The sequence below is a fragment of the Capsicum annuum genome, chromosome 4, assembly GCF_002878395.1.
Source record: "Capsicum annuum cultivar UCD-10X-F1 chromosome 4, UCD10Xv1.1, whole genome shotgun sequence".
NCBI classification, from domain to species: Eukaryota; Viridiplantae; Streptophyta; class Magnoliopsida; order Solanales; family Solanaceae; genus Capsicum; species Capsicum annuum.
The window spans coordinates 176,927,694-176,947,783 of record NC_061114.1 but is presented as its reverse complement, the minus strand read 5'-3'; the positions used below and the strand labels follow the sequence as shown (position 1 = coordinate 176,947,783).

Sequence of the window (20,090 nt, the reverse complement as noted above, 5' to 3'; positions counted from 1 at the left end):
GGGGTCTGCACAACCGGAGGGGGGGACCGGCTTGGAACCGGCGGTCGGCGCCGGAGGGTGGCGGGGAGCGGCGACGGGATCGGCGCCGCGGACCGGAGGTTGGTGCCGGCGGTGGAGTCGGATCGGTGCCAAAGGACAGCGGCGGCGCCGGGGACCGGGGACCGGTGCGGGAGAGAGGGAGAGAGGGTCGGCGCCGGAGGTCGGGCCCGGAGGTTGGGTCGGGTCGGCTACGGCGACGGGGGCCGGTGACCGGAGCTAGCGAGAGAGGGGGTAGGGAGGAAGAGAGAGAGCCGTTAGAGAGAGATGAGAGCCGTTAGAGAGAGATGAGAGCCGTTATTGGAGACTGATTTATCGAGTTGTTCAAATCAAATTTCGAAAATATTTTTGATAAAAGTAGATTTCTTTTCTTTTTATTTAAATTTTGTAACTTTTATTTTTTACAATCTTTAATATTATTTTAAGTAAAATTAAAATCATAAAATTCATATTAAACTTTTTGGGGCCTCAAAATTTTGGAAGCAAATGTTTTACTAGCCTCACCCTTGAGCCGGCCTGACAGAACTCCGTGTTACAGTATCAAAGAGAACCGAAGTTTATTTCCAATCGGCTACTAGCGTGTAGTAGCATATTGCTCATTTTGGCAACAATTTCTTTTATTTTTAGCTTTTTTGGGAACATATTGCATGAACCGGCATTAAATCTTAAAAAATAAGTATGTCAACCCCTGCAAGTAAGGACAGCACATACAATGTAAAAGGCTTGGGTTTGCATGGAAATACAAAGTAATATATACATTAAGTGTGATGATTGGCATAGCAAAGAATCTCAGTTCTGCTAATCAATGCTGAGCTCGAAGCTCAACCCACAATGCTAGAAGAGGCATAGCAAAAATAACACAAACGTGCCAGTACTCCTACTGGCATCAGCCCTGTTATGGATAATCTGAAGCAGCTAAATGTGTTGCTGGAAAAAAACTCATAGGCAGCTCAGATGGTGCTTACTGCTTGCCCCCTGGATTTCCCATAGGCAGCTCAGATGGTGCTTACTGCTTGCCACCTGGATTCCATTTTATACTGCAACCAATGCTAGTAGAAAGTAAAATAATAAAATTTAGTACACAACCTAAGAACATGAGTCCCTATCCACCCATTTCCATTAGGCTTATCACCAGAAGAAAACCAGAAAAAGAGGAATACAAATGCAAATAAATACCTGGGTTTTTGGGTTGATGGAATTAGCTGACCACTAAGTACCCGGTCTATCGCTAGGCTCAAGTCCCTATAGGATGTGTGATAACGACTACATTAGGAATTCACAATACAATAGATTCTTGAGGGAAAATTGAGAAGAGATGTAACTAACCTTCCAGTGACAGGCACATTGTTACTTGGCCTTGAATCATCAAATTGTCCATGATACACTAGCTCAAAGGGCCTTCTGCCATCCTGACGCAAAATGAAAATTTTCAAATCAGTAAATAATCCCAATATAAATTTTAAAAAGCAAGATTGCTTAAAACTCTGTTGTGAATCATTTTATAGAGGCTCCGAGAATATGTTAGTATTATCAACTTGGGATGAAACAAATAAGAGGAAACACTCAATAAGAAATAGGATAGAAAGTCACTTGTGCTGATCAGATTCCAATCAAGGGGGCAAATACATCCATAAGGGGGATAACACATATATTTAGGGAAAGAAGCAAGGGGCAGAAAATCATGCAAATTCCAAAGCGGAGGTGCAATGTGCCATGCTGAACCTGAAGCTTTCAGATATAACTCGAGCAGTCATTACCTTTTTGAACAGGAAAAATTCCGGTGTACAGACAGCCCCAAAATCTCTTGCAACTTCTTGTGACTACAAGAAAAACATGAAGCTGAAGAAGTTCGAACAAGTTTAGCAGAAATGGATTCTACAATATTTAAACTAAAATCCTAAGAAGCAGACAGTATAATTACTACATACATGTCATGTAGTGTATTGAACACCTCACCTTTGTATAATCATGAGTAAAAAATTTAATGCAATTTGGAAGATTTCTTACCAATCATAATGACTACACAATTGTACTTCCAAAACATAGTATACATAATTGCAGCCTCAAGCGAGAACAAGTAGTCCTCCGAGGTGTATCTAGCATTGAATCACTTGGTTCAACTGAATCCAACATTTTCACATGGAGCACACACACACACACATATAAACACACAGACATATATATGTGTGTTTGTGTGTGTAAGGAATCACTAAAATTTCAACAGATTAAATTTTGATTGTTTTAGAAGTTTAAGGGTTCAATGTTAGAACCTAAAAATTTGATATGTTTAAGAGATCCAAAACAAAAAAAAAGAACCTAAATATTTGAAACCTTCAAATTCAAACCCTGGATACCCCTTTGGGTACGATTACTTTCTTAGAGTATTCATTGACATATAATTCATTATACTTCACACTATTTTTCCCTACACGTAATATCTCTTGACTAGATTTAAATCCAACTAATTATGTCTCATGGTTACTTGAAAATTGAAATTTAGCACATACTAGAGTCTCAAGTATGAGTGCTTCTAATGTTAAAACTAACTAGTTAAACAAGTTGATAAAAGAATCATTTTTTATTGAAGAGCCAGAAACTATATGTTTTACTTTCATAAACATATCGTGAGTGTTGAACAATCTGATGTTAAGTTCGTACAGAAGTACTGATAAAGTTCCTTGCAATCTGTCCAAAGAAGGCAATCTCCCTCGTGTCTGAGGCTTAAACAGTTGATTTACATGCTTTTCCTTCTGCCAATCCTCAAGAGACAACAGCAAGTCTACAGCTGAATTAAACTGGATTTCTGCAAAGGCGTTTGTCAGTTTTTCTTCAGAACCTATAAGAATAAGGGGGACATTCAGAGTTGTAATAACTATAGGGGGATTAAGTTATTCAGTCACTCTATGAAGATCTGGGAGAGAGTGGTCGAGGTGAGGCTGAGACGGATAGTGTCTATCTCGGAAAACCAGTTCGGATTTATGCCCGGCCGCTCGACGACGGAGGCAATCCACCTGGTACGGAGGTTGGTGGAGCAGTATAGGGAAAGGAAGAAGGATCTGCACATGGTGTTTATCGACCTGGAAAAGGCTTACGACAAAGTCCTCAGGGAGGTGCTTTGGAGATGCTTGGAGGTGAGGGGAGTACCGCAGGCATATATCAGAGTAATTAAGGATATGTATGAGGGAGCGAAAACCCAGGTGAGGACGGCTGGAGGAGACTCAGAGCATTTCACTGTCCGGACAGGATTGCATCAGGGATCTACTCTTAGTCCCTTTTTGTTTGCGTTAGTAATGGATGTGTTGACGCGGCGTATTCAAGGGGAGGTGCCGTGGTGTATGCTCTTTGCAGACGATGTAGTTCTGATAGATGAGACTCGAGGGGGTGTAAATGACAAATTAGAGATGTGGAGGCAAACTCTTGAGTCTAAAGGGTTCAGGGTGAGCAGAAGCAAGACAGAGTATGTGGAATGTAAGTTTAATGACGTGAGGCGGGAGAACGAGGTAGTAGTGAAGCTGGAAGCACAGGAGGTATGTAAGAGGGATAAGTTCAAGTATCTCGGGTCCGTGATCCAGAGTAACGGTGAGATTGACGAGGATGTCTCGCACCGTATTGGGGCGGGATGGATGAAGTGGAAACTCGCGTCGGGGGTGCTGTGTGATAAGAAGGTGCCGCCCAAGCTTAAAGGCAAATTCTATAGGGTGGTAGTCCGTCCGGCCTTGCTGTATGGAGCGGAGTGTTGGCCAGTTAAGAACTCCCACATCCAAAAAATGAAGGTGGCAGAAATGCGGATGTTGCGCTGGATGTGTGGACTGACTCGAGGGGATAGAGTTCGGAATGAGACTATCCGGGAGAAGGTTGGTGTGACTTCAGTGGAGTGTAAGATGCGGGAAGCACGATTGAGATGGTTCGGACACGTGAAGAGGAGGGGCATGGATGCCCCGGTCCGTAGGTGTGAGAGGCTAGCGTTGGATGGTTTTAGGCGGGGTAGGGGTAGGCCGAAGAAGTACTGGGGTGAGGTGATTAGGCGGGACATGGAACAGTTACAGCTCACCGAGGACATAACCCTAGATAGGAAGGTCTGGAAGACGCGAATTACGGCAGAAGAGTAGGGCCAGATTGGGTCGCTAGTGTAGGGAATTACTTGGTGGGGGTTTTTTTATTTTTTATTCCCGTTATGATTCCGTATTCAGTGTTCCATGCTTATTACGAATCTGTGTGCTTTCCTCTGCTTTCCTCTGTTTTATATTCCTTATGGGTGCCGTATTTATGTTATGTCATCTGCTTCTGTGCTTTACTATGTGTTTGTGTGATATCTTGTGCCTTGAGCCGGGGGTCTTTCGGAAACAGCCTTTCTACTTCATCAGAGGTAGAGGTATGGACTGCGTACATCTTACCCCCCCCAGACCCCACTAAGTGGGAATACACTGGGTTTGTTGTTGTTGTTGTAGAATATAAAAGTTGATTTCTTTACTTTACATATGCATTGTCAGAACTAAATTTCCACCACCATTGTAAAGATATGGCACTTGGGTTTGACTCAACCCCAAAAGTCAGCTATAGATGGGGATTGCCCAAGCCCATATAAGGAGACCATCCATCCTATTTTTATCCAACGTGGGACTCTTCAACTCCCCCACCTCACACCTAGGGATGGACATCTAGAGCGTGGACAATTTAATATGGGGGGCGAACATCGGGTAACAAGAATTGTAATGGGTCAGCTCAAATACCATTTAAAGATATGACACTTGGGTCTAACTCAATCCGTAAAACTTTTTCTAGAGGGGAAGATTGCTCAAGACCATTTAAGGAAATCACTCGTTTTTTTTCATCTGATGTAGGACTCTTCAACAACCATTAAAAGCTTTTTCTTAAACCAAGAGCTGAAATTTGGTAGGCCCCAAGAAAGGTGACAAGCAATCATTCTAGACCTCCTGTTCTGTCATGGTTGCCCTAACTAAACTTCCAAAATGTGTATTTAAAACGCAGTAGATTAAGCGGCTCAAGGTGAGATATACCTCAGCAGTAGATTCATTTATACTTTTTGTTATTACTCAATCCACTAAATAATAATATAAGCCTCCGTTAAATAGTTATATATTTTTAGGCATTGCCGAACTCTCACCAAGGTGAGATATACCTCAGCAGCAGGTTCATTTATACTTTTTGTTATTACTCAATCCTCTAAAAAATAATATAAGCTTCTGTTAAATAGCTATATATTTTTGGGCATTGCCCTAACTCTCACCAAGGCACCTCATCTACATAGGAAACAGTAAGCTTCCAAAATCCCAGCATTTGCAATTAGGGCAGTGGGAGTAAAACCAGTAACAAAATTAGATAGATTTGTAATTGTTCTCGATGGAACTGGAGCAATCTTGTAGAAACAATACAATGGAGAAATAAGGGGTAACAGTGAACTGGTGACCATTTGGGTCAAGCCAGACACTGATATAAAGCAACCAAAATATTTTCATAGAAAATGAGAAAGGAAATGGGAAGGACAGTGGATGTGATGTATACAAAAATTAAGCTAAGAGTGAACAGCTTCACAAACAGAAAAATGCATCAGAAACGATACCACAGGCTACAACATAGTGCAAGAACAAATCAGAGAGCAATAAAATACAAGCAATTTAATTGAAAACTATCATCAAGAACTCATTATAGAAGCACACCTCATCATAAAGATACGGGAAAGGATATTTGAAGAGCGTAGCTTCTTGAGCCATGAATTCGGGTCCATCCTGTGAAAGATGGAGAAACTCACAAAATAATCGCACAATGGTCTCACAAAATCAATAGACGATAAGTTATAAAGCATTTGAACCTGTGGATGTGTAACTACAGAGTTTGAAGATATTGCTACCACCGCAAGCCCTTTCTGCAGCAAAGATGAACTTCTTGATGTTATTCTGTTCTTTTCAACAACTGAGCTGACAGAAAGCAGAGAGAGCATGTAATACTTGAAATTAGAGAAGAAGGGAAATGGAATCAGCTTTCTACCTACCTTCATGTAGAAATTTGAGAGTTTAACAATTTCCTTCTTCAAATGTATGACAAATGGACAATGGTTGCAGATGAACATAACCTACAAATCAAACGATTAGAGATGAATCACAGTAAACGCCTGTTAATAAAGAAGTGGGAAAGAAAATTCACGATTCTTTGATTCTTTTTTCAACCCTCAGCTCATACACAAAAAAGCTTCGAATTTTCAGTTAAAACCTTGTGCAGGCATAAGTTTATATTTTAGGGCTAACAGAAATATTCATTTAGTTCTGGACAGAAATATTTTATGGCCTACAGAATTGTTTCATTGTACATGTTGACAACTATAAAAGACAACCACAAGAAACTAATGATGGCACGGACAAAGGTAAAGGCGGTTCTAGGATTTGAAGCTTATGGGTTTTTGATTCTAGCCTTTTTGAATTACTTATGGGTTTTAAATTATACTATGTACATTTAAATATACAGAGTTTAGGTCAAAGCTATTGGGTGCGGCAGAACTTGTAGCCAACAATGGACATCTGTCCCTGGACGAAGGTCAAGAGACAAGCTCACCCAAATAGACATTAATAGTAGCGACAATTATTAGCCCGTATACTCCACACGAAGGAGGCTGGAGTAAACTCTTTATTGGGGATACTAGGAGCAGAGGTAAATCCGGGATTTCAAGAAGGACGGGTGCAACACTACTTTAAAGATGAGATTTAAAACATTACAGTGACAATAAGTTGGCCTGCACAATATAATTAATTACATTATCACAAAAAAGAATATCACCAATTTACAATTGTACTAGATGAGACTTCATATTTTGAAAACGATCCATAATAGCAAATATTTTATGCTCTATCTTACAAGCTAAACAACCGTTCAAAAATTCTTCATCCATGCTATTATAATAGCAGATATCTTGCTATTATAATACTCTTTCCACACTCGCAGTAGAAATGGGCAAAATCAATGTCAGCTTCACAAGTAAACAAGAGACCAAGTTTGATCCAATTTTGTTTTTGTCATATAATAGAAAGATCCTTAATTCCCTTCAAGTTGAGAAACTTGCTATCACACTCTTAAGCATAGGCAATAAAACTATCAAGATGGTAACTGAGATCTCGAAGTTGTTTATCACCAAGCTCACTTTTGTAATACCCGGCCAACTTCATTATTCTATTCTTGTCAAAATTAGCAAATGAATTAACTGGATTCAATCTAGCCACCCAAAGAGTAAGTTACTAGTCACAACATGAAACGATTATTGAGCTCCTGGAGTTGCAAATCAATAACTGCATAAAATATTCCACACAAAAGTTATGGAAATAAACTTCGGACCCTTTACGCTTCGACCTTGGATAGTCTTCATCCATTTTGAGAATTAAAATATAATGGTTGCCACAAAATGAATAACCCTCATCCATCAAAGACTCCAAACTGCCCTCACTCATTGGTTGCAATCTTCTCTTTGGAACGTTAAGCAACCCAATGACATTAACAATATCTTAATCTTTCTTTTGCAAAGCTTTATTCAATTCACTTGTAATAAGCAACATCTTGAACATCAAATGCAACATAAAGACATTCTTGAATTTTATCTAAAAGATTTCTTAATGCAAGTTTATCAAGATCATGTGGAGAATCTTCTTTCATATCTAAAAGCACATTAGTAATTGAAAAAAATATAATCATAAAATTTTCTAATCGTTGGAGGTCATGTTCCTGATTCGGTCCTTGCCCAGTAAGAGTTTTTCCATATTTAAGCAATTCTTCCAACTTCTTTACTTGGTGTTGTCAAAGTAAGTCCCTGCGTTTAAAGATGCTCCAATAGTACTCAATAAAAGGGCAGCCCGGTGCACTAAAGCTACCGCTATGCGCGGTGTCCGGGGAAGGTCCCCACCACAAGGGTGTAATAGTACTCAATACATTAGTGAAAACATAAAAGAAGTTTTTCACATTCGGGTGCTTTTTAGAAAAATATGCAAAATAGTGAATACACTATGCAGATGGAGAATTTTGTAAAATCAGAGCTTATAGGCCATTTTTTCCTCCTTGCATATTGCTAGCACCATCATAACCTTATCCACGTAATCTCGACAGACACAGCGAGTGATCCAAAAGTAAAGAGTAAATTGCTTTCTGCACTGACCTTGCAGATGTAACACTCAAATGGACAATGCCCAAAAAGCGCTCTATCAACTCTCCATTTTTGTGTATATGTCATAAGACTAGCAACTCTTTATGTGAGATGTCCTTTGATTCATCAACTAATATTCCAAAATAATCACTATCCAAGTCTTTGATGATAGCTTTGGTGTTTCTTTAGCACAAGCATCCATAATCTCCTTTTGACGTTGAACAAATCATCATATCATTTTTTGAAGCATGTTGCAATATTACCTTTCCTACCTCCAGATGGTTAACCCTATGAAATTCCAAAAGTTCAAGAAAAAGATCCTTTATAATAAGAAGCTTCACTCTCATCATGCCCACAAATAGTAATTCATTTTTTAGGAGAAACCTTATCATATCGATTGAGGCATTTAAGTGAATTCGATAATCATTTTTTTCTTTATCACTTTGCTTGTGAAAAGAAGATTCAATCGATTGTTCTTGACTCTCAAAATCTAGCATCCTATTGAAACATTTGTTATCAATTCCGGAACATGGTTCCAACTTCTAAAACCATCTTGTATAAATGATTTCCCCGCATTGTCATGACTTTCAAATTCATTCTTGGACAAATAACAACACAAACAAAATGGAGCATCATCTTTATGCTATATTCTAACCATGCAGAATATGGAGGGTTAAACCATTGAGGATAAAATTGACGATCTTTGTTCACAAACTTAGATTTAGGAAATTCATGAAGTTCCGGTTGATAACGCCTCATCAGAATATGATGTCTCCTCACATCATGTTGAATATTAGAACTATATTGAGAAATGGGATTTTTTTTTTGGGATATCATTTAAAAGATCCAACCCCAAGAATATAAACAACATTTGAAGGGGGTGGAATAGTCTCTCTTTGAACTTCTGAAGCTACATGTGAACTAACAGATGAACGACTACTAGACCTTGGTTGCGCAATATAAAACTTAGTCATGCAGTGACAATAAAAAGAAAAACGGAAAAAATAAGATTGAGACAGTTATGAATTCCATTCAGTTTCCTTTACTTGATCGAACAGCCCCAAATTCAGTTATTTCAACTACATTACATGATCTTTCAAATTGGTCAAGACTCTCTAGTTTATGGCCGCTTCTCTATGGTACCAGTTGTTGCTTCATTGAATTTGCTTTCACATTCAAAAATAAAATAATGGAATCACACTGTTGCGTAATTCAAAAATAAGGGAATCGCCCCACGACCGAGAGGTTAAATACCGACCCTCTAACAAGTGAACCATTTGTTCATTTTGAGCATGAGTACCTTTAACTAATACTTGATATATTTTTTAAGAACTATTCAATTTAGTCGGATGACCACAGGTTCACATGACCCTTTTTTATACATAAATTTGCCCTTGACTAGGAGTAAACCTAGATGAAGCTCAAAACAGCTTTTCTTGTATTGACAATGAAGAAGGATGGAAAATACCATGTGAAGTAAGGGAAGGGTGTGATTCCTTTATTTTTGAATGTGAAAGGAGTGTGATTCCTCTTTTTATTATGAATTTATGGTTCTCTTGTTCTCGAAGACAGAAGAGGTGTGAGCCCTTTTTTATTATTATGAATTTGTGATTTCTTATTCTCGAATGTGAAAGAGGTGTGATTCCCCTACATTTTATAATTAATTTGCTAAGGTGTCATTCCTTATTTTTGAATGTGAAAGGGGTGTGATTCCTCTATTTTATTTTGAATTTACAAGGGTGTGATTCTCTTATTTTTCAATGTGAAAGGGTATGATTCCCCTATTTTATTTTGAATTTGCAAGTGATAAATTTGCGACTAAGTTGAATAGTAATTTGAATTTGTAGGAATATTTATCCTTGAACATCTACAACAACAACAACAACAACAAACCCAGTGTATTCCCACTTTGTGGGGTCTGGGGGGGGTAAGATGTACGCAGTCCATACCTCTACCTCTGATGAAGTAGAAAGGCTGTTTCCGAAAGACCCCCGGCTCAAGTTACGAGATATCAAACAAACACATAGTACAGCACAGAAGCAGATGACATAACATAGATACTGCAGCCATAAGGAATATAAAACAGAGTAAAGCAGGAATGCAGGAATATAAAGCAGAGGAAAGCACACAGATTCGTAACAAACATAGAACACGGAACACGGAACAGAACATTGAAATACGGAATCATACCAGGAATACACCCCCACCAATTACCTCCCTACATTAGCGACCCGAACAGGCCCTAATCCTCTGCCGTAATTCGCGTCTTCCAGACCTTCCTATCTAGGGTCATGTCCTCGGTAAGCTGTAACTGTTCCATGTCCCGCCTAATCACCTCACCCCAGTACTTCTTCGGTCTACCCCTACCCCGTCTAAAACCATCCAACGCTAGCCTCTCACACCTACGGACCGGGGCATCCATGCCCCTCCTCTTCACGTGTCCGAACCATCTCAATCGTGCTTCCCGCATCTTACACTCCACTGAAGTCACCCCAACCTTCTCCCGGATAGTCTCATTCCGAGCTCTATCCCTTCGGGTCAGTCCACACATCCAGCGCAACATCCGCATTTCTGCCACCTTCATTCTTTGGGTGTGGGAGTTCTTAACTGGCCAACACTCCGCTCCATACAGCAAGGCCGGACGGACTACCACCCTATAGAATTTACCTTTAAGCTTGGGCGGCACCTTCTTATCACACAGCACCCCCGATGCAAGTTTCCACTTCATCCATCCCGCCCCGATACGGTGCGAGACATCCTCGTCAATCTCACCGTTACTCTGGATCACGGACCCGAGGTACTTGAACTTATTTATCCTTGAACATCTAAATGGTTAAATACATGACTAAGTTATATCAGGCAACCAAGTTCTAGCAGTCTTCCATCTGTTAATTTACATGTAGCTCCAGAAGTTCAAAGAGAGTCAATTCCAGCTCCTTCTTCAAATGTTGATTGTATTCTCGGGGTGGGATCTCTTAAATGGGATCTCAAAGAAAGAAAACACATTTCTCAATACAAGTCTTAATATTCAACATGACCAGAGGAGACATTATATTCTGATGGAGCCTTACCGAAACTTCGTGAATATCCTAAAACTAAGTTTGGGAACAAAGATTGTTAATTTAATCTATAGTGGTTTAAACCTCCATATTCTACCTAATTGAAATATAGCATAAAAGATGATGTTGCATTTTGTTTGTGTTGTTATTTGTTCAAGAATGAATTTGAACGTCATGGTAATGCAGGAAAATCATTTATACAAAATGGATTTAAGAGTTGAAACCATGGTCCAAAAAAATTTCAATTGTATGTTGGTGAAGTAAATAGTATTCATAACAAATATTTCAATAGGATGCTAGATTTTGAGAATCAACGTCAATCAATTCAATCTTTTTTTCACAAGCAAAGTGATAAAGCAAAAAATAATTATTATTCACTTAAATGCCTCAATCAATGTGGTAAGGTTATTCCTCAAAAAGGAATTACTATTTCGAGGTCATGATGAGAGTGAAGATTCCGATTACAAAGGTCTTTTTCTCAAACTTTTGGAATTTCATGGTGTTAACCATCCAAATGTGAGAAAGGTAATATTACAACATGCTTCAAAAATGATATGGTGATTTGTTTGACAATTCAAAAGGAGATTGTAGATGCTTGTGCTAAAGAAACAATTAAAGCTATCATCAAAGACTTGGATGGTGATTGTTTTGGAATACTTGTTGATGAATCGAAGGACATCTCACATAAAGAGAGAGCTAGTCTTACGATATGTTAACAAAAATGGAGAGTTGATAGAGCGCTTTTTGGGCATTGTCCATGTGAGTGATACATCTGCAGGTTCATTACAAAAAGCAATTTACTCTTTATTTTTGCATCACTCGTTATGTCTATCTAGATCACGTGGACAAGGTTACGATGAAACTAGTAATAAGCAAGGAGAAAAAATGGCCTAAAGTCTTTGATTTTGCAAGATGCTCATTTGCATAGTATATTCATTTTTTGCTCATCGGTTGCAATTGACACTCCTAACTCTTTCTAAAAAGCAGCCGAATGTGAAAATTTATTTTATATTGTCACTAGTGTATTGAATACTATTGGAATATCTTTTAAACGCAAGGAATATCTTTGATAACACCAAGTAGAGAAGTTAAAAGAATTGCTTAAATATGGAGAAACTCTTACTGGGCAAGGATTGAAAAAAGAGTGTGGCCTCCAACGACCAGGTGATACTAATTGGGATCTCATTTTAAGACGTAAAATTTCATGCTTGTATTTTCTCCAATTGCTAATGTGCTCAAAGATATAAAAGAAGATTTTCCACATGATCTTGATAAACTTGCAGCAAGAAATCTTTTACTCCCTCCATTTCAAAAAGAATGACCCTCTTTCCTTCTTAGTTTGTTTCAAAATGAATGACCTCTTTCCTTTTCTGACAATACTTTAATTTCAACTTGACACGTGACATGCTTAAAACCACAAGATTGAAGGACATTTTGGTACATTTGACACTTTAATTTAGGACCACAAGAATCAAGTCTTCTTTACTTTCTAAAACTCCGTGTCAAGTCAAACTAGGTCATTCTTTTTTAAACGGAGGGAAGTACATAAAATTCAAGAATTTTAATTTGTCTTTATGTTGCTTCTTCCACCAATGAATTGAACAAAGATTTGCAAAAGAAAGATCAAGATATTGTCAATGCTACAAGGTTGCAATTCTACAAGGTTGCTTAACCTTGCAATGAAAAGATTGCAAACAATGAGGGAGAACGGTTTATAGTCTGATAGATGAGGTTTATTCATTTTGTGGCAAACATGATATTTTAATTCCCAAAAGGGATGAAGATTATCCAAGGTTGAGGCGTCAGAGGTCTAAAGTTTCATATTTACATCACTTTCGTGTGGAATTATTTTACACATATATGGATATGCAACTTAAGGGACTCAATAATCATTTTGATGTAGTGACTGGCGACTTGCTCCTTGATATGGCTAATTTGAATCAATTTGATTCATTTGCTAATTTTGACAAAAATAGAATAATAAAGTTGATCAGGTATTACAAAAGCGAGTTTTGTGATAATCAACTTCGAGATCTCAATTACCAGCTCATAGTTTTATTGTTTATGCTTGAGAGTGTGAAAGCAATTTTCTCAACTTGAAGGAGATTAAGGATCTTGCTATTAGGATGGCAAAATAAAATTGGATCAAACTTGGTCTCTTGTTTATTTACTTGTGATGCTATTATTGATTTTGTTTATTGCTACTGTCAGTTTGGAAAGAGCATTCTTCTCAATGAAGTTCATAAAAATTGAGCGTAAGATATTTGCAACTATAAGTAATGATGCTATTATGGATTGTTTTCAAAATATGAGTCTCGTCGATTATAATGGTAAACTGATGATATTTTTTGTGATAATATAATTAATTATCTTTTGCTCGCCAAGTAATTGTCATTATAAAGTTTTAGATCTTATCTTTAAAGTAGTGGTGCACTAGTCTTGTTGAAATCCTGGATTCGCATTTGTGGACAACCCTACACGGGAGATGATCGACAAGGAAGACTTACAAAAGAGGAGATTATATGTAGCAAAAACCTTCTTCTTTCCTTAAAGGGGATGCGAAATCAGTTGGATTATTTCACTACACTATAAATACATTTTGTTGATATGGTGGGTGTTTTTAAGTATGTATGGTATACAACATGTCCAGTATATTCCCACAAAGTGGGGTATGAGGAGGGTAAGAGTTCGCAGTTCATATCACAACTCAGAGATGAGATAGAAAGGTTGTTTCCAATAGAACCTCGACTCAAGACAAACTATCTAGAAAAGAAATAGTAAAGGAACAAGAAACAATAGGTATTAACACACCAAATAATAAAATAAACAAGACTATCACCAAGTAATATAACAAACGATAACACAATCTGAAACAAGACCAGCACTATGACTACTAGCACGGATAACAAAAAAAATCATCCTATCTACTACACGGACACACTCCTTCCTACTAACTTTCCATCCTAATTCGTATCCTCCACACCTTCCTATCTAGGATCATGTCCTTGGTAAGTTGAAGTTGTTCCATGTCATGTCTAATCAAGGAAATTTAAAGCAAGTTGTGCCTAATTGGCAGGGCAGTAACTAAGGAAAAAGCATAAACAAATCTGGAATACTATTCCTCTTTGTAGACTTTGGATAATATGGATAAAACAAAATCATAGGTGTTTCGAATGGAAAACATAAAAATTTTCTATTGATAACTTTAGATGCATTTGAAGTTGAAAATTTTGGTGCAACACTTGCTTTGTGGTTACATAGATATATCAGGATTTCTTGAACTCATTTCATACATACATAAGGAATCTGAGTATAGTGAATTGCACATCCAAGGGTGAGGCCTAGTGGTTCAATGAAGTTGGGTTGAGCACCATGAGGTCTCAAGTTCAATTCCCAACGGAGACAAACACTAGGTGATTTTTTCCCATCAGTTCTAAATAACCACAGAGTTATCTGATACTTGGTGGAAGGTGGCAGGTATCCCATGAAATTAGTCGAGGTGCACGCAAGCTGGTCCGGACACCACGGTTATCAAAAAAAATCTGAGTATAGTGAATTTCTTTTGTGTACACACTGCAACTCATTGTTGCTGCAGCTTGGTGAGTAAAATTGCCCTTTACGCATCAAAAAGAAACTCTCTCACTTAGCAAACTAAATTCAAAATTCAAAATCTAACACATCTTTCTTTTGTGTACACACCTCTAGTCTTTTGTTCAAGAAATTCAAAATCTATATATGTACCTAAAAAATATTACTTTATAAACACGGTTTATGTTTTGTCGAGAGGCTTCAGGTGAACATCCTCCTACCTCCCTAAATCTGTTGTTGCTCTTAAGATCACTCCAAGGAAGGGTTCACAAAATGTTTCCCAACACTCACTCTCTTAAAAACTACTTATAGTTAACAAAGGAAGAGAAAAATCTACAAGATTAAATTCTCACTTCTTGTTGGTGCATTTTTAAAGTGAGGTGTGACGAGTTGGCCTTTTATTGGAAACTAGGGCCAAGATCAGCCACATGCGACTTAATTTGCTTGAATAAGAATTAGCCAATAAAGCAAGGACAAAATAAAGTCACATCACAAATCTCCATCTTGGTCTTGTTTCGATAAATATTGTAAGCTATTACATGTTGTCTGATACTACCAATGCTAAATATATAGCCTTTGGCTGTTAGTGATCTTCTTTTATCAAAATCACCTGCATTATTAGAGTCTACAAAATCAATCAAAGTGTTAGTATTTCTCCCAAACTTCAAACATGTATTTGAAGTACTTCATAAGTAGCTGATTGGATTCCACAACCTGCCAATATGTTTTCCAAGATAAGCCATATACCAACTTAGAACACAAAGCGCTTGTGAAATGATTGGACGTGTGCAAACCATTGCATACATTAAACTACTAACTACACTAGAATAAGGAACATGTGTCATGCACCTCTTTTTTCTCTAACTACGGGGATTGAGCAACTCATAACTTAAAATGAGCAGCAAGAGGAGTACTCACTTGTTTAGCATCTTTCATGTCAAATCTCTCCAAAACTTTCTCCAAATAATTCTTCTAGGTCAAGAAAAAACTATTAGCTCTTCGATCTCTTCTGACCTCCATGCCAAGAATTTTCTGTGTTGCTCCCAAATTCTTCATCTCAAAGTTCACCATTCAACTACTTTTTCAAACTATGAGTTCTTGTCGAATCCTTAGCAGCAATGAGCATGTTGTCAACATATAACATACTTAGTAAGCAAATGAACTATCGTTCAATTTTCGAAAGGAAACATAACTATCATACATGCTTCTTAAATAACCATGATCCAACATAAAAAAATAAACCTCTTATACCCATTTTCTTGTAAACAGCTTTAATCCTTACAAGAATTTCTTAAATAAGAAAACATGGTCTTTCTTCCTTTAATCTCAAATCTTTAGGTTTGATGAATGTATATTTGTTCCTCGAAATTGTTGTGTAATAAAGTTGTCTTAACATCAAGTTGTTTTTATTTCAAATTATACATGACAACTAAGGCAAGCAAGACATGAATTGAGCTATGCTTAAAAATGGTTAAGAAATATCATTAAAATCAATCCATTGTATATGACAAAATCCTTTGCAACTAATCGTACTTTATACCTTGCATCTTCAATCCCTAGAACTCCCTTTTTCTTGAAGACTTATTTACAACCAACAATTCTTTTCTTCTGATGGCGGCTTTGTTAGAAGAAGTTTAAAATTTGAACTTTGAACTTTCAATTATGGTCCGTGTAACTACAAATTTGCATTGCTTATAACTTCCACAAAAAAATCGTTGCCACCCATTTTCAGTAACCACTCTTGTAGCTGCTCTTGATGGTCGAGCATTATAAGAGGACAACACTGGTTGGTGGTTGGTATGCACAAGAAACCTTATCTAAACTCACACTATCTACAGTGAGATATTCCAAGTGCTTAGAAAACTCATCGAAAGAGGAAAGCAAACGCCGACGACGCCAACACTCTGACGAACTACAACAGTGGTTGGAGGTACATCGATCCATACTTTCATTGCGCTATGGCTCTGGGTTTTTAACAGGCTTCACAAGAGACCATGTACCACTCTAGTGGAGGGACTCAATTTCTTCATTCTTTACCAAGACCAGAAAAGTGTAGAAGTTATGTTGCATTTGATTTTTAGTTGCAAAGGCAACTAAAGAAATTGGATAATCATCAAAATATTTAGAAGCAATTTTTGGTGTTGATTCAGCCAAGTGATTGATTGCAATGAATGAATAAATTGAGTCTCTCCACAATAGTGGTACTTGATCTCTTGTGCAGCCACCATCAAAACAAAGAATTGTTGGTTGCAAATAGGTCTTCAAGAAAAAGAAGGAATTACAGGGGTTGAAGATGTAAAGTATAACACACGGTTAGTTACAAAGAGCTATAATGAGGTGCAAAGGGTTGATTTTGATGATATTTTCTCATCTGTTGTTAAACATAGCTTCATTCATGTCATGGTTGCTTTAGTTACCATATATGATTTGAAATTAGAAAAACATGATGTTAAGATGGCTTCCTTACATAGAGAATTTGGAGGAACAAATATATATATATATATGCATTAACATGAAGAATTAGAGAATAAAGGAAAGGGAGACCATGTTTGCTTGTTGAAAAAATCCTTGTACAGATTAACGTAGTCTCCAAAACAATAGTACAAGAGGTTTGATTCCTTTATGTAGGGTCATGGTTATTCGAGGAGCATATACGATAGTTGTCTATACTTTTGAAAGTTGAATGATGGTTTATTTGTTTACTTATTGCTATATGTTGACGACATGTTCATTACTAAGGATTTGACAAAAAGGTTATTCCTCAACCAAAAGAATTATTTGTACAAAGTGTTAGAGAAATTTCGCATGAAAGATGCTAAACTAGTGAGTACCCAGCTTGATGCTCATTTTAAGTTATCAGTAGCCAAGTCACCACAGTTAGAGGAAGAAAAAAGGTATATGGCACATGTTCATATTCTACTACAGTTGACGCTTTAATATAGGCAATGGTTTGCATACATCTAGACATTTCAAAAGTGGTCAGTGTTGCAGATCGATATGTGGCTTATCGTAGGAAAACACATTGGCAGGTTGTAAAATAGATTCTCAAATACTTGCTTGCGAAGGAATTCAAACACATGTTGGAGTTCAGGAGAAACACTAACACTTTAGATAATTTTATAAACCCTAATTATGTTGGTGATCTTGACAAAAGAAGATCTATGACAAGCTATATATTTTACATTGGCGGTTGTGCTATCAATTGAAAAGCAACATTACAACATATAGTGGCTTTATCTATTATTGAAGCCGAATGTATGATAGTGAGCAAGGCAATCAAAGAAGTCTTGTGGTTGAATTATTTATTTGTTAAACTCGCTTAATACCAAGGTGGTATTACCATTTTTTGTGATAGTCAAATGTATCATGAGAGAACAAAAAATATTGATATCAAGTATCATTTTATTCAGGAAACCATTAGTAAAGGAATAGTCTTTGTCAAGAAGATCTACACTAGAGACAACCTTGCTGGCATGTTTATGAAACCTTTTCCTATTGTCAAGTTCAAGTTCTGCTTGAATATAATTGGCATGTATAAAAAATAGTTTTGCTCATTGAGGCTTTTGAGAACGTGGAGCAGGTTACCTATATCAGCCAAAATGTGGCCTCATTTTGTCCTTGCTTCAAAAGGCATTGTAGGTCAATTCTTATCATGTGGCTATTTCTTGGGCAAGTAATTTGGACTTGGTTGCTCCCTCACTTTACAAAATGTGCCAACAAGATTTGAGAATTCAATCTTGTATCTCTATATTATAGAAGAGTGTTGAAACACTTGTATGAACCCCTTTCTCGGAGTGTTCTTGTGAGGTTGTGAGGTTGTGAGGTTATTCTTTTCGGGTAGTTTGGGTTGGCTAGAGTATCATCACTAATTTTGTACTCTCTTTTATATTGTTATTGGTATAGTGAAATTGCTCCTATCCATATGTGAATTAGGTTACATTGATCGAACCATTACATTTGTACCTCATTTATTTGCCTTACTTACTGCTACTATCAACTTGCATTGTCTTTGTTGTTGTCATTATAACACTCCTTAGCTACATTTCGCAGACTTGGAAGATTCAAATATCACTTCAATAATTTAAAATTTTATCAGTAAAGTCAAACTAATCCACTTAAAGCGGGACAAAAAAGAGTAGTCATATACAATAACAGGACAATTGAAAAAATTTTCAGGAAAAGGACGATAAAAATATTGTTCTATTTACCAGCAATGCAGGATATGCTTCAAAATCCTCAAGCTTCCAAACTTTACCAGTGAGCGGCTCGGTAAGCTGAAACAATAAACCCATCAAAAATTAACAAAATTAGCAAGCAACCTCAATGGTTAAATACACACCTAAAGTATCCCAGTTTTTTGAGTTTCATACTTAAACTAAAAGTTGTGTGAGTTCCTACATGAACTATCAACCAACTGTTTAGCAAAACACATCTAAACTATTAATTGTTCATTTTTACTACCTGGAAGTGCAGCTATGAAACTCAAAAAATTAATAGTTCAGGTGTGTTTTGCTAAACAGTTGGCTTCGGAAACTCAGACGTCTGATAATTCAGGTACGGAAACTCAAAAAAAGGGAATACTTTAGCATTTTTTGAGCATCAACTCAAAATATATATGAAAAAAATGACCTCAAAATTAGGAGCTCTGAAACCAAGTGAGACGCCTTTGGATTCAGTTCTTGCAGCTCGTATAACAAGCTTCCTCGTCGCCGGCAGAATACTCCAGCGTCGCAGAGTATAATATCCCTTCTTCTTCAAGTAGCAGAGCGACGGAAGAGAAGAAGGCGCAGCTTTAGTAGCTGCAGCTAACGTGCGCGGAACCGATAGCAAACGTGCGCCGCTTGACAATCCGGTGACCGTTGGAATAACCGACATTTTTTCCGTTAAAAACGGAAAATTTCTGCTTCACACAGAAGGTTATAAAAACAAAACCGTTATCCGATATTGTTTAGGAGAGTTAAATTTGGGCCTGGTATTGAATCTTAATGGGAGGGAAGATTTGCACAAATAGGATAGAAAATTTAACTAGGAGCCAATTTTAAATTTTGTCTTCGTTCAAAAAAAATTCAAATATAGTTTAGGCGAATAATTTGTCTTGTTAGATTGGGAAATTTATTTTATTTGCAAGTTATATATTTGATTAGATATAGCTTGGGAGGCGGGTTGCCTAAACGGTCCTACAGGATAATCGAGTAATAATATGTGTTTAGTGATGACATATGAGAATTTATTACTTATTGAGAATGGAGAATACAACGTAAAAGTTA

The 20,090-nt window shown here is 37.3% G+C and overlaps 1 protein-coding gene across 4 annotated transcripts; it reads right to left on the bottom strand.

Annotated features, from left to right (window-relative positions):
- Positions 1 to 679: 679 nt before the first annotated feature.
- LOC107867717 lies at positions 680 to 19,928 on the bottom strand. 4 transcript variants are annotated; one of them, XM_047410385.1, is made up of 10 exons: positions 19,453 to 19,814; positions 19,032 to 19,097; positions 15,742 to 15,795; positions 6,047 to 6,127; positions 5,867 to 5,920; positions 5,715 to 5,783; positions 1,794 to 1,856; positions 1,363 to 1,445; positions 1,213 to 1,278; positions 680 to 1,085 (listed from the first exon to the last, which is right to left on the bottom strand). In XM_047410385.1, exons 1-10 carry the CDS (start codon positions 19,696 to 19,698, stop codon positions 1,043 to 1,045), a joined length of 825 nt encoding a protein of 274 aa, XP_047266341.1. In that variant the 5' UTR covers positions 19,699 to 19,814; the 3' UTR covers positions 680 to 1,042. The 4 variants fall into 4 exon arrangements, with proteins under 4 accessions (XP_047266341.1, XP_047266342.1, XP_016569570.1 ...); XM_047410386.1 differs by having other exon boundaries at positions 15,742 to 15,792; XM_016714084.2 differs by lacking the exon at positions 15,742 to 15,795 and having other exon boundaries at positions 19,453 to 19,928.
- Between the last annotated feature and the right edge of the window lie 162 nt (positions 19,929 to 20,090).

Bases quoted from the DNA above. Each gene is read 5' to 3' on its own strand.
- LOC107867717 (XM_047410385.1), bottom strand. From the start codon at position 19,698: ATGTCGGTTATTCCAACGGTCACCGGATTGTCAAGCGGCGCACGTTTG. The intron at 5,784-5,866 runs GTTCAAATGCTT...CATCTTTCACAG, and splicing joins CTGTAGTTACACATCCACAG to GATGGACCCGAATTCATGGC. The intron at 1,279-1,362 runs GTTAGTTACATC...CACATCCTATAG, and splicing joins AATGTGCCTGTCACTGGAAG to GGACTTGAGCCTAGCGATAG.